At 34.3% G+C, this 14040-nt stretch overlaps 1 protein-coding gene across 4 annotated transcripts in view; it reads left to right on the top strand.

Moving 5' to 3' along the window:
• LOC131520420 (NACHT, LRR and PYD domains-containing protein 12-like) overlaps nt 1-11183 on the top strand; it is a 54410-nt gene extending 43227 nt beyond the window's left edge. For 3 of the 4 annotated variants that reach the window (XM_058744648.1, XM_058744645.1, XM_058744647.1), the window contains exon 11: nt 9578-11183. In XM_058744648.1, coding sequence (XP_058600631.1) covers nt 9578-10125 — 548 coding nt within the window. In that variant the 3' untranslated portion in view covers nt 10126-11183. The remainder of the gene's footprint in view (nt 1-9577) is intronic. The other variant, XM_058744649.1, reaches the window with a different exon arrangement.
• Nucleotides 11184-14040: the final 2857 nt, after the last annotated feature.

Below are 14040 nucleotides of genomic sequence, written 5' to 3'. Positions count from 1 at the left end.
TTAAAGTCAATTCTTCTATTCCTCATTTATCCCTATTAAGGAATCTTTCATCTATTTGGGCATTACCATATATAAAAACATTCATAAGATTGCCAGAGACAATTTTAATAATATCTTAGTTAAAGTCAAAATGACATTCAAAGATGGAAGAATCTTAAAGTCTCTCTTCAAGGAAGAATTTCCACTGTTAAGATGAATTTGTTACCTCGATTTAATTTTTTTTCTCTATGCTACCACTTTCTCCCCTCCAGGTTATTTTAAGGAGATTAACTCCATAATTTCTAAATTTATCTGGAATGATAAATGCCCCAGAATTAAACTTACCACATTACAACATCCTAATAGCGCAGGAGGACTGGCTGTACCAAATTTTGAACTGTATTATTGGTCGCTCCAGCTTAAGGCTCTTCATAATTGGGTTGATCCTCAATCTACAGTTTCTTGGAGAGTGATTGAAGCTGACAAGGTTAAACCAAATAGACTCCAAGATATGTTATTTACTGGCACAGGAAAAAAAGGGGATAAGTATAAATTTGGTCCGGTTGTGGCCAACTCTATTAAAATCTGGAAAACGGTGGAACGTCGGATAGGAGGAACCTTCAAATTTTGTAATAGTACACCTTTATGGCACAATTTTAATTTTGTATGCGGAAATCGTCCATTTGTCCAACCCTCTTGGTCCTCTTTGGGTGTAAACACATGCGGTGATATATATGACAACCAGGGCCTATGTTCATTTCAGACATTAAGAACCAAATTTTGTCTACCAGCATCCGCATATTTTGTCTTTCTTCAGTTACGTTCTGCTCTCAAAGCGTATGGAGTTCCTTGGGCATCTCCCATCTCCTCTCATCCTATGCAAGATTGGATTGCACCATCTGTTGGTCGGCCGTCTGTTTCTTTAATATATAATAAGATTATTGATTGCGTTACAAAACCTCTTTCTATTCAAACTATTTGGAATAGGGAGTTATCTGACCTTAATTTATCTGTCGACTGGGAGAGAGTGTGGTCTAATCTCAGTTTAACATCTAAAAATTTGGCTCATTGTCTTATTCACTTCAAAGTCATTCATAGAGCATACATAACTCCTTACAAAAGATTTAAAATGAAACTACAACCGAATCTCAACTGCCATATATGTAATACTACATCATCAGGTACTTTTCTGCATATGTTTTGGGAATGTCCTGTCGTCATCAGTCTATGGACACATGTAAACCTGGTTTTATCATCCTTATTGCAAATGGATTGGTCTGTTAATCCAAGTTTGTGTCTTCTTAATGATGATTCTGATCTCTGTATAACCTCAATGCAAAAGAGAATGATGTTTGCTGGTTTTACAGCTGCGAAGAAGACAATAATACAAAACTGGTTTACACCGCACATGTGTGGAAAAACATATTGGATCCGTAGTCTCCTGCACATAGTGGCTTGTGAATGTACAACAGCACGAATCAATGGGGCCAAGCCTTCTACCATCGATGCTTGGCAGTGCTTTCTTTTTGATATACGTGACTGTATAAAGGAGTGACTTTTGTGTTTTTCTTGCCTTTCCCTCTTTCCCTCCCTTTGATTGGACTTTGAGATATTGAGTATGTGTCTGTTGTTGTTTTTTATTTTTATTTTTATTTATTTATTTATTTATTTTTTTTTTTTTTATTTTGGATGTTGTGTATAAAAAATAAATAAAAATGTTGATAACAAAAACACACAAAAAAAAAAACATCTCTAAAAAAAGGAAATCACACAAAAAACTATTATTGAAATGCCAATATGCACTTTTTACCTTTATATGATTATTTGTCATTACACACTTGATCAAACTGTGGTCAGAAAAACATACTGGAGTTATCATGCATTCTCTAAACATGCTTAACTGATGTTTAAAAATATAAAATCTATCAAGCCTTGCCAAAAGATATCCGATGAGCATGAGGCCAAGTATATTGTCTCTGTGTGCCATGAAAATTACTCCAAACATCAATAATACTATTCGATTTTATAAGCTGAAATAACCTCTTCCTTGATTGTGTACGAGGTTCAACATGATTCCTATCTATACCACTTTCAGTGCAATTAAAACCACCTAATATTAAAAAATCATTGTTACATTCACTCAAAACTTTATCTAAAGTATTTAAAAAAAAAATAATTCTATAAAGCATTAGTTGGGGCATAAACACAAACAAATACAAAAGAGCTGTTTTCAAAAACCGCATTAATCTTCAACAATCTTCCTTTAAAATAGAAACAAAAGCATTTACAGCAATTGCACCATGAAGAGCTCTCCATTGTATATCTCCTACTCTCTTTACTAACGGTGGCTTACACAGAACTCTCCATTCAGGTTTAACATCATCTATTTTGAGGAATGAACGCCATGGAGTGTCTATTTTATAGTTTAAAAGCTTCTTATTGAAAACCAGAACACAAGCTTTGTACAAAATTTTCCCAGTAACTGAAAAAAAATCCAAACACAGATTTAACATCATTTAAAAAACATCCCATACAATCATCTAGTTTGGGAGATAAAAAAAATAGCTGAAAAAGAGTCCTCAACATTAGCAGCCTTTACCCCTCTACAAAAGTCTGCTAATGATTCCCTCTCTTCAGTCAATAGAGCAGACCGCCACTTTGTCAGTAATTGATTTACGGGACGAACAAATTCCGAGATGAGAAGCAACTTGCTCAGTGTTCATAAAATTAGGTCCAGCCACCTTTAACAGATGACTTAAAGTAGTGGTCTTAGATTTACAAAGCAAATTATTCAGTCCAGGAAAAGTGTGGTCACCACCAGAAATGTCCAGACGGGTTCCATGTATTATAGGTTCATTTAACAACCAAAAGAGAGAGTTCATAGATGGTGCCCTTTGATGATTAAAAAGACTCCAGACTCTGAAAAGGTTACGATAAAAAATTGGTACGCTGGCAAAGTCCAGTTTCAGGGGGTCCAACAAGAAAATAGTTTTGTCCAACTGAAGACCTCCCAGCCTCCGTAAGATAGCACACGCAGTAGCTCTCCAGCTGAAATCAGTTGGTCCCAACAGAAGTCTCTGTATAAATTGCAGACGAAAAGCCGCTGTCCTGCTTTGCAGGTTTACCAACCCCTGCCCGCCCTCTTCTTTTGACAAAAACAAAATACTCTGAGTGACCCAGTGTAATTTATCCCAAAAAAACCCCAAAAAAACCCACCGACTAATAAAGCTTGAAGTTCTGCTAACAATTTTGGAGGTGGATCAGTGCATGCTAATTTATGCCAGAGAGATGAAGCAACTACATTATTAATTATTAAAATACGCCCCTTATAAGACATGTTTGGGGCCAGCCACTTCCATTTAGCCAAACAACCTTTAAGTTTTTCAACAACCCCATCCCAATTTTTCTGTACAGTGAACTCATTTCCCAAAAAAACTCCTAAATATTTAAAACCTTCTGTATTCCACCGTAAACCTTCAGGAAGTCTCAGCCTCCCACTTTCCACACACTAAAGCTTCACTTTTGTTCCAATTTACTTTAGCGGAGGATAAGACTTTAAAATCCTCAAGTAATTCTAGTAAAACCTCTACATCGTTTTGATTATTAACCATTACAATCACATCATCAGCATAAGCTGATAAATGAACATTACAGTTAAAACCAGGTATTTGTACACCATTTAAATTAATTCTTATCTGCTGTAATAGAGGTTCTAATGCTATCGAATAGAGCATTCCTGACAGTGAACACCCTTGTCTGACACCTCTACCGGCCTTGAAAGGAGTGCATAAGCCACCGTTCACTTTCAGCAGACTCTCAACATCAGTGTACAGGTCTTTGATCTTACTCACAAACTCTTGGCAAAAGCCAAATGCTTCTAAAGTTTTCCACAGGTAATTATGTTCAACCCGATCAAAAGCTTTCTCTTGATCTAGAGAAATCAGAGCACAATCCAAATTAAATAACTTGGAAACATCAAGAAAATCCTGCAATAAAGAAATGTTATCAAAAATAGATCTACCAAGTATGCAATAGCTCTGATCCGGGTGAATGACTTCCATTACCTCTGTTAGTCTGTTTGCCAATGTTTTGGAGAGCAGCTTGTAGTCTGTACACAGAAGTGACACAGGGCGCCAGTTTTTGATGTCAGTCATGTCTCCTTTTTTGGAGGAGTGTAAAAACTACTCTACGGCAGCCGCCCTTCAGCCAAGCTTTCGTTAAGCACTGCGAGCAGATCCTCCCCCAACACTGACCAGAACGACTTATAAAAGTCTGCTGGAAGACCACCGATGCCTGGAGCTTTCCCCGACTCCATACCCCTCAGAGCTTTGTGCAACTCCTCTAGTCCCAAGGCCTCGCTGAGTTTCAAGTTGCCTTCTTCAGACACCCTTTACAAAGTTCTTTTCTAAATTAAAGAAATTTAGTTGGAGCATTCACTTGGTCAATATTTTGAAAACGGGACCGAACCAGAGCTCCTTGCACCTTACCCCCCACAAGGTCACTAAGTTGAGTCTTTTTCATTGAAAGAGCTTCCAAACAGCTATTCTCCCCAGTTAATTCAACTAACTCCTGAAGCTTTACTACTGATGTTTCCAAGGTTTTCATATCTCTTGACACCTGTACAGTGATATTTCGAGTGTGCGGTTGACGAAGCTGCTTAATTCGTACTTTTCCAAAATCCCACCAGTCTCAAAGATTGGAAAGAATCCTTTGTAGCTCTGAATGTTTTCCAAAGAAAATTAAACGTGTCTTCAAATTTCTTGTCACACAACAGAGAGGTATTAAAATGCCAGTAAGCACTCTTTGGTTTGATGGAATTCAAAATAAAAGAACACACCATACTGTGATCAGAGAAACTTACAGGAACAATAAAACACTTACTATAGATACCACATTGATGTTTAAATGTATAAAACCTGTCTAATTTTGCTAAAGACAAAACATTGTCACAAGTATGAGACCAAGTGTATTGCCTTTGATTTCCATTAAAATGCCTCCATATGTCACTCAGCTCATGTGTTTTAATAACTTGGATAAGTCTCTTACGGAAGGGTTCATGAGGCTCAATATGATTTCTATCGAGATTTCGTTCCATACAATTAAAATCCCCTCCTAGAAATAAAAACTTGAAGTTATTCAAAAACAACATTCTTTCAACTCCTGAAGTAGGAGCATAAACACAAATAAAAACAAAGACTTGATTTTCAAATAAAGCTTTAACCTTCAAAAGTCTACCTTTTTATAATTTCATCAACATCATAAGAAACTGGTCTGAAACTTTTGGAAAATAAAACAGCAACTCCTCCACTTACAGCAGTGTTATGGCTTAGAACAGAGATGCCATTTTAACACGTGCACTTCCAATGGGGATTTTTTTAATCGGAGAAACCGTACCAGGAAAGCAGGGCTCCAAACAAACAACAAAAAAAAAATCGAGTAAGGAGCTCACACATCCAGTCGGTTTTTGCAGTTTTTATTATGTAGACAACAGGTTAAGTAAAAATATTAATATGCAAGAGCGAATAAATATAGCAAAATGCTCCTCTTTATAATTATTTTTCTAGCTGACTGATGAGCTTATGGATGGCCAGTGGTTAGGTATTGTTACGTGGCATTGTTTACAAGCTTTACAAGATTTCCAGTTTGACACAGAATGAGCGATTACATGAGACATTTCAATAAGTGTAGGCTCTCTTATAAAATAGCCTACCTTTTGATATTAATTCACATTCATTTCATACTATAATAGAGAAAGATATAATGGGTTCACTTGCCGCTTGAACTGAGGCGCTAAAGCGATTGCGCCTGCCGCATTAAAGAGCACCAAAACCGCATTTATTTTATGAATTTGGCAGAATGTTAAAGCTGATACTTTGTTTATTAAAAGTAACAAAGCACAAAGCTTATTGTGATTACTGGACGGCAAGTGCGCTGCAAACAGGCTAATATGAAGTTCACACATTTACAGAACTCAACATATAGACTAAAGATCTTGATAACAAGAAGCCATATTATCAGGGGTGCACGTGAGTTTTCCAGCCTGGCTCTCATATGAGAACCTGGAGATTTGGTTTGGTCCTCACACGGGTTATGGCATGTAATGTGACCCATAAAATATAACTCTAAAAAATGTATTAATAGTGATATTATTGCACTTCATTTCGTTTTTTAAAAAATTATTTTTATAAAATAACTAACTAAAAATAATGAACTAAATCAAGTGTGATAATACTATTTTATTTTAAAATAAAAAGGGAGTATTACATACAAGTGCAATTATTTTATAGTAAACAAAAATAAAATGCTAATATTTTTATTATTATCATTATTTTAATTTAAATTTTCATCATTTTCAAACGTAAAATCAGCGAGCTTTTATTTTGGCGGGTTGCCGGCAAGTAAGTATTATGCGCTTCCGGGTTTAGCGCTGCTGATGGAAGAGCGGCAGTGAATGAAATGTCACAGTTTTGCTTTGAAAACGGCAGCGGTAGCCTAGATTATGCTTTCAGTTTGAATAGAAATCTTATACAGTACAGTTTGTCGATCTAAAATGGTAATTGTGCATTAACAGCTGTCAACCATGTCGATACGCAAATGCGCTCAGAACTTATTTACGCAGCGCATTTTTAATTTTGGTTGCGCGTGCGGACCACTTATGTGCACCCCTGCATATTGATGATTATAAACGAGAATTGTTAACGATATTGCCAATATCCACACAGCTGACAGCTTTACCTATTGAAGGTTGTTCAAGTTGTGCGTGAAATAGACACTTTTCTGCACTTTCAGTTTGCACGTCGTGTAGCTCCTACAGGTCCAGAGCAGTTCTCCACGGCTGTCATAACTTCATCCGTACATGAAGCCTATAATAAAGATGATACAAATATTAGTTAGAAAGCATTACTTATAGACCAGACCCCACTACGCTAAACCGTACAGTGTGTGTGTATTCAGTACAGTGGGTTTCACATGACTATACCTGTAACTGTTCAGATTATTATTCAAACCAATGATAGTTACATGTTTGGAAACCCCCCCCCAAAAATCAGACATCTACGATGAATCATCCTACTTAATAAAATAAGGCAGCCACAAAACTCTTTTTCTGAACTTGTATTCTTTTCAATTGAAATGATCGTAGAAAAGTAATACATATTTTGCACCAAACACAATATCAACCAAACACCCTTTGCTCATCTGAGATCAGAATCCGCCCCATCTCGATCACACTATGAATGAAGTTCTTGTGTGTGAAAGTATTACATGTGCAAAAACCAAAGAGACCAGTCTTATCTGTAATTATGTTACTGAAGGAGTCCACCGGAGATGATAACTGAAGTCAACGTTGTCCTTGAAGCATGGTTATAATCCGTATTGTAGAGCGTCAAAGCAGTCCTTAAATCAAACCCACGGTAGGGCACCAAACAGGCAGACTTTAGTCCTTGCCAACGCCAGGAAACGAAGATCCAAGTTCACTCCCCATCGCTGACATATGCTTTAACCATAACGAAAAAGATCCTTCTACCAACAGAAAATTACCTCTATCAACCAATTAACCACAGAAAAAAAATACCAAAGAGGTTTGTTTTACAAAATGGCTCAAAAATAACTTACATAAATAAGTGGATGTAACAAAAGTAACCATACTTACAGTTGAGAATAAAACAAATGTTTCTCAACAAGGGCCCTCCCCAAACGCTGCTACTCTGCACATTGGCACACTACCAAATGGTAGCCATACTTTCTTCTTCCATTAAACTACTACATTTATCCATACTCAAAAAAAAAAGGTTAAGACTGCCCCCTACCAGTGAGGAATAAAACTGCAGCTGCACTCAACTAGTAACAGGCTGAAGACTGTTACAGACTCTCCATTAACATTCTACAGGACCCCACGACGTCACACCAGAAACAGTGTGTGTGTGCTGCTGTTTGACCTCAAGACTGAAAATAACATTTAAAATAATAATAATGATGATGATGATGATGATGATGTTGTGAAAGGTCCACGAGCAGGAGCTCGTAGTGTGACAGCACGATATGTAGAAGTACAGGATCTTTGGGTCCCGTTTCCTCTAGAGTTGTGCTGATAGACGATTGTATCGTGTATCAACGATAGTCAGAGATATCGCCTGTGGATGATGCCTTTGACGATAGCAAGACGATTATTATTATTATTATCAGGCTAGTAATACTAATTAATATTAGGGCTTATTTGTTGCATTATATTTCTTTTTCCGTGTTTTTACAGTGTTGCACATTATTATAACCAATCACAGGATTATGCTGAGTTTATGAATGCAATGTCCAATCAGAGGCGTTCTGTTGTTCAGCGCACCGACTGAATTCTGACTCGCGAGTTCTCTCATAAACGACAAAGTGCAGATGTGTGTATAAGAGATTTATTCATCATACGGTGTAGATTCACGGATTATAACGGGAGTGTTTTTAAAGTGCATTAACTCGCGCTAGGCCGAGCTTCTGATGATGTTCTTTGGTAATGTAATGTTCTTTGCTCGTTTTCTGTAAGTTAGAAGCTTTTTGAATAACTGAGGAAATGTAAGCATTATAATTAGTAACTTACGATGTTTCTATTAATTTGTTATGTTAAATACAGATTCAGTCATATTAGAAACATTAGGCTGCTTTTAGCCTTACGCTGGAGTTGGTTCACTTTCCGGCAATGAATCTTAAAGGATCTGGATCTGGGTCTGTGAAAATGACAAAAGCAGTCAAAGTGTGTCAAACCTCTCTCTAAAGCCGGTCACTTGCTCCGCAGTCGTGTGTTATTTCTTCTTCAGGAATAATGTCCCTCGCTGCCAAAGGCAGGATTTCCTGGACCACAGTCGTCTTCACGGAGCGGTTTCTGCTGAAAGAGATCGTCGTTTACCGTCCGGCCGAGAGTGACGCAACTGCATCAATGCTGCGATTAAAAACTGTGCACAAAATTATATTTTGTAGAATGTTTTGCCTAACAATTAAACTAAAAGACAAAAACTATGACATGAATACAAAGACAATGATTAAAATGTCTGCATGTTTTAAAAGCTTACCAGCACTGCTTGTTCTGCCAAGTAAAGACCGACCGTATTCTGATAGATGTCCCTTCTGCGTTCTGCTTCAAATCAATATCATATCTCCTCTATATTCAACAACCACACTCCCACAATCTGAAAAAAATAAAATTCTTCTTTTTTTACAAAATTACAACTTTTTTAAAAACAATTAATAAACTATAATGATTAGATCAAATGTATATACACTTTAAAATGGTTTATTTTTACTTATGATCAATGAATCACCGTGACAAGTCTTCCTTCATGATTACTGTATAAAGTATCTCGTTGTAGTCCCGTATGAGTCGTTTTTGTAGGCATTAAACTTCCTGATTTTTAAAAGACGATATCTCCGCTTATGTTGAACTTTCAGCGCAGCAACTTTGCAGATACTGTTCATGCACCAACAGCAACATTACACACTATTTAAAATGAAAAAAGTGAAATCGCAGTAAACCACCCCTTTAAACATCACGTGTTTGTGTGTCTGATTTATGAATTGATTCATGATTCCTGATTGTGATGTGTTTTATCTCCATCAGATTCCCATCAGCTCACTCTGGATCCGAACACAGTGAATAAAGAGCTCCTTCTGTCTGAGAACAACAGAGTGATTACAAACACTGACACAGATCAGCCGTATCCTGATCTTCCAGACAGATTTGATGATTATCCTCAGGTGTTGTGTAGAGAGAGTGTGTGTGGACGCAGTTACTGGGAGATCGAGTGTAGAGGAGGATATGTGGAGATTTCAGTGTCATATAAGAGCATCAGCAGGAAGAGAGGAGGTGGTAAGTATGTGTTTGGATGTAATGATCAGTCCTGGAGTTTGTTCTGCTCTTCTGACAGTTACTCATTCAGACACAATGACATACACACTATTCTCTCTGTGAAGCCCATCATCAGCAGAAGAGGAGTTAATGATGATATCTATAGAATAGGAGTGTATGTGGATCACGGTGCAGGAACTCTGTCCTTCTACAGCATCTCTGACACAATGAGCCTCATCCACACAGAACACACCACATTCACTCAGCCGCTCTATCCTGGGTTTACTGTTCATAGAGGAGCATCAGTGAAACTGTGTTGATGAATCAGAGAGATTCTACCCAGAATGCTTTGAGCTGCATGATCAATCAGTGACAGATGTTATAGTCTCTTCATCACATTAATATGAACATGAATCAGAAATCCTCATCTAGACAGTGTGTGTGTGAGTGTGTGTGTGTGTGTGTGTGAGATCTGTGTTTCTGGGCTTTTCTCAAACTCACATCAGTCATTTGTATTATTCAACTCGTCCGCTCATTATAGAGACTTTAAGACCTGAAGCGGGTCAGAAAAGCTGAAGAGAGTTATTAAGATGCGCGTCACGTTCAGCAGCAGCAGCTTTTAAAGCAATAGCAGGCAAATAAACTAATAACCAGCTGCTGTGATGTCTATTAATCCAAGAACTAAAGAAACAAGAGGAAATCTATCACTTTTATAGCTTTAAGGGGTTCGTCTATATTTAATTTAGAATTTAGTGTTTGGTAACTCTTCATTTTCTGTATATTTCTGCTGAAGGGCACAGGCAGCTAAATATGACATTTATTATATTGGGTTCATGTGAAGATTGTTTAAAGTTCACTTAAATCAGAAGTAAAGTCTAATAAATGTTAAAATTGATATCTCTGTTATACTGTAATGCTGAATGGCTAGTCAATGGTTAAATATTAAGGAGAAAAAACTATTTTATAGAGACATCAGTATTATTGATATCAGTGATGCTGTCCTTCAATCATAAAAAAGATGCCATTAAAGAAATATTAAAAATATATGTCTTTATGTTGTTTGTACATTGTACATTTGAAGATTGAATGTGAAATTATTGCAATATAAAAGCATATTTAAAAACTTTAATGTTAGTTGGGATTAATTGCGATTAATTAAAAATAAATGTGTGATTAATTAGTTAATTTTTTTAATGGATTGACAGCACTTATTACTATCAAACTCAGTCTGATATCTGATCATTCATCTGATTTTCTCTATTGTTTGTAATAAAACACAATGTCAAATCATCTTCAGATCATATTTTATTTGATGATGAATGTGTGAAATGTCTGAATGCTGTATGAATTATGAATAAAATTAATGAATCGACTGAAATCAGCTTCAGGAGAGTTTCTGATGTTATCAAATATGACATTAATCACAGCATTTAATCAAATATATTTACTGTAACTACAGTAAAGACATATTTAATTATTATGAGATCTCCTTCAGTGAAAGATCATGACAGAATATTTACTTTCTGAAATATCTCTTTTCTTCTGAGTAGTCAAATGTTTTAATGACAGTATATTCACTGAACAAAAATCAGTTATTTTATTTATTAAAACATGTCCAAATGTGTTCAAACATGTGCAGGCTTCGCTCAATTCTTTTAAACAGATATTACCATAGAAATAAAGCAAATATTACTTTAGATGAAATATAATCCTTTTTATTAATTTAATTATTAATTCAATTATAACAAATACTTACAGAAATGTGTTACAAATACAATAATTCTACTATCAAATAAAAAGAGACTATTCAATAATATAAAATAATACAAATACATAACAATGATCAAAATATTAATAGTATTTCATTATTATTTAAATGATAACAAATCAATAAAGAAATGTTGCGACTGCAATAATCATTTACATTTAGTTATTTAGCAGATGATTTTATCCAAAGAGACTTACAAATGATGACAATAGAAGCAATCAAAACATTAAAACATTATATACAAAATATAATATATCAATTAAACTCATCCATAAAACTGTGATTGAAATAATGCTACTGTACTGTAATAAATAAAGTTAGTATTTAATAATACTAATAATACAATTTAATAAATAATATTTAAAACATACTTTATTTTATTATTATATGATTGCAATAATGCTTCTGCACTGTAAAAAGTCAGTATTTAAAAATATTAGTAATAATAATAATTTTGTATTTTTAATAATAATAATACTACTTTCAAAATATTAATTTTATTGTATTATTTTAAACATCCATAAAATTGTATGATTGCAATAATGCTACTGCACTTTAAAAATAATTAATAATAATTAAAAATAAAATAATTTCCAAAATAATGTTTTTATAATTTTTTTATTATATCAATTAAACGCATCAATAAAAATATATGATTGCAATACAATAATGCTACTGCACTGTAAAATATATACAGTCAGTGAATAATGATAATAATAATAATAAAAATACAAATGATGATGATATGTCCAAAATATTATTTTTATTTTAAAATCCATAAAAACTATGATTTCCATAATGCTTCTGCACTGTAAAAATAAAAAGCAGTATTTAACAACAACAATAATAATACAATCGATAATAATATTATATATATCAATAATATATTTCAAATATTATTTTTTTAATTATTTTAAACATCCATAAAAATGTACAACAACAACCATAATAATAATAATAACATTAATAATATTATTTCCAAAATATAAAATTTTATTTAAACATCCAGAAAAATGATTACAAAAAAGATAGCAAAAAATGCTTCTGTGCTATAAAAGGTCAGTATTTAATAATAATAATATCCAAATATAAATTGTATTTTATGATTTTTAAAAATTATATCAATTGAACACATCCACAAAATTTTATGATTGCAATAACATGTAACAATGTCGGACACAGAGGTGAGTGATGGTACGTGAGTTTATTGAACAGGTTGAGGTATATGGAACAATGATCTTTCGAATTGAGGTGAGTAGTAGAGAGCTGAGGTGAGCACCGATGAGATGTGAGAATGAAGGTAACGATACTGATATCCACAGACTTGCGGGGAGGATGAGACGAGGAAATCTTCTGGAGCACACGGATCATGGAGACAGACGATCTAGGAGGAGAGGAGGACACAAGGAGCAGAGGCAGGAGGTGAGGCACAACGGGTAAGTAATTTTGGACTAGAGTATACTCAGCGAGCTGGTCTTGGGAGTAGAGTCCACGTAGTGTTTACGAGATCAGACGGTGAGTGGGTCTGAGGCGTGCGCTTAAATGCTGCAGTAGATGACTGTGGTGATGAGGTGCAGGTGAGTGTGATTAGAATTCGGGTGATGTGGATCGTTGTGATTGGTGGAGGGAAGGGCCTGACCGATCTGTGACATAACACTTCTGCATTGTAAAAAATAAAAAAGTCAGTATTTAATAATAATAATAATAAAAAAGCTGATAATAATAATAATAATACTGTCAAAATTTAATTTTATTATTTTAAACATCTATAAAAATTTCATGATTGCAATAATGCTTCTGCACTGTAAAAGGGTCAGTATTTAATTATAATAATAATTATTATTATTATTATTTCCAAAATTTTATTTTATGATTTTAAAAATTATATCAATTAAACACATCAATAAAAATTGTATGAATACAATACAATAATTCTACTGCACTGTAAAAAAATATACAGTCAGTGAATAATAATAATAATTATTATTCTAATAATAATACAAATGATGATAATAATTTCCAAAATATTATTTATAAATTTATTTAAAAAATCCTTATCCAAAATCCCAAAATTATATGATTTCCATAATGCTTCTGCACTGTAAAAAACAACAACAAAAAAAAACAGTATTTAACAACAACAACATTAAAATAGAAAAAAGCCCCGCTTCGCCTCCAGAAAAAAAGTTCAGGCTCAGGATTTTCTTTTGCTTTAACCCCTGTACACTGTACCATTCAAAAGCTTTGAGTCCGTAAAATTATTATTATTATTATTATTTATTTAATTTATTTATTTTTGGAAAGAAATTGTATAAATGAGTACTTTTATTTAGCAAGGATGCTTTAAATTGATGAAAAGTGATGATAAAGACACTTCTTTTTTCTATTTCTATTTCAGATAAATACTGTTCGTCTGACCTTTCTATTCATCAAAGAAACCTGAAAACAATTCTACTCTACTGTTTTC

This window comes from Onychostoma macrolepis, chromosome 15 (genome assembly GCF_012432095.1).
Source record: "Onychostoma macrolepis isolate SWU-2019 chromosome 15, ASM1243209v1, whole genome shotgun sequence".
In the NCBI taxonomy this organism is placed as follows: Eukaryota; Metazoa; Chordata; class Actinopteri; order Cypriniformes; family Cyprinidae; genus Onychostoma; species Onychostoma macrolepis.
Note: the sequence above shows the minus strand (reverse complement) of the source record. Positions and strands in the feature narration are given on the sequence as shown.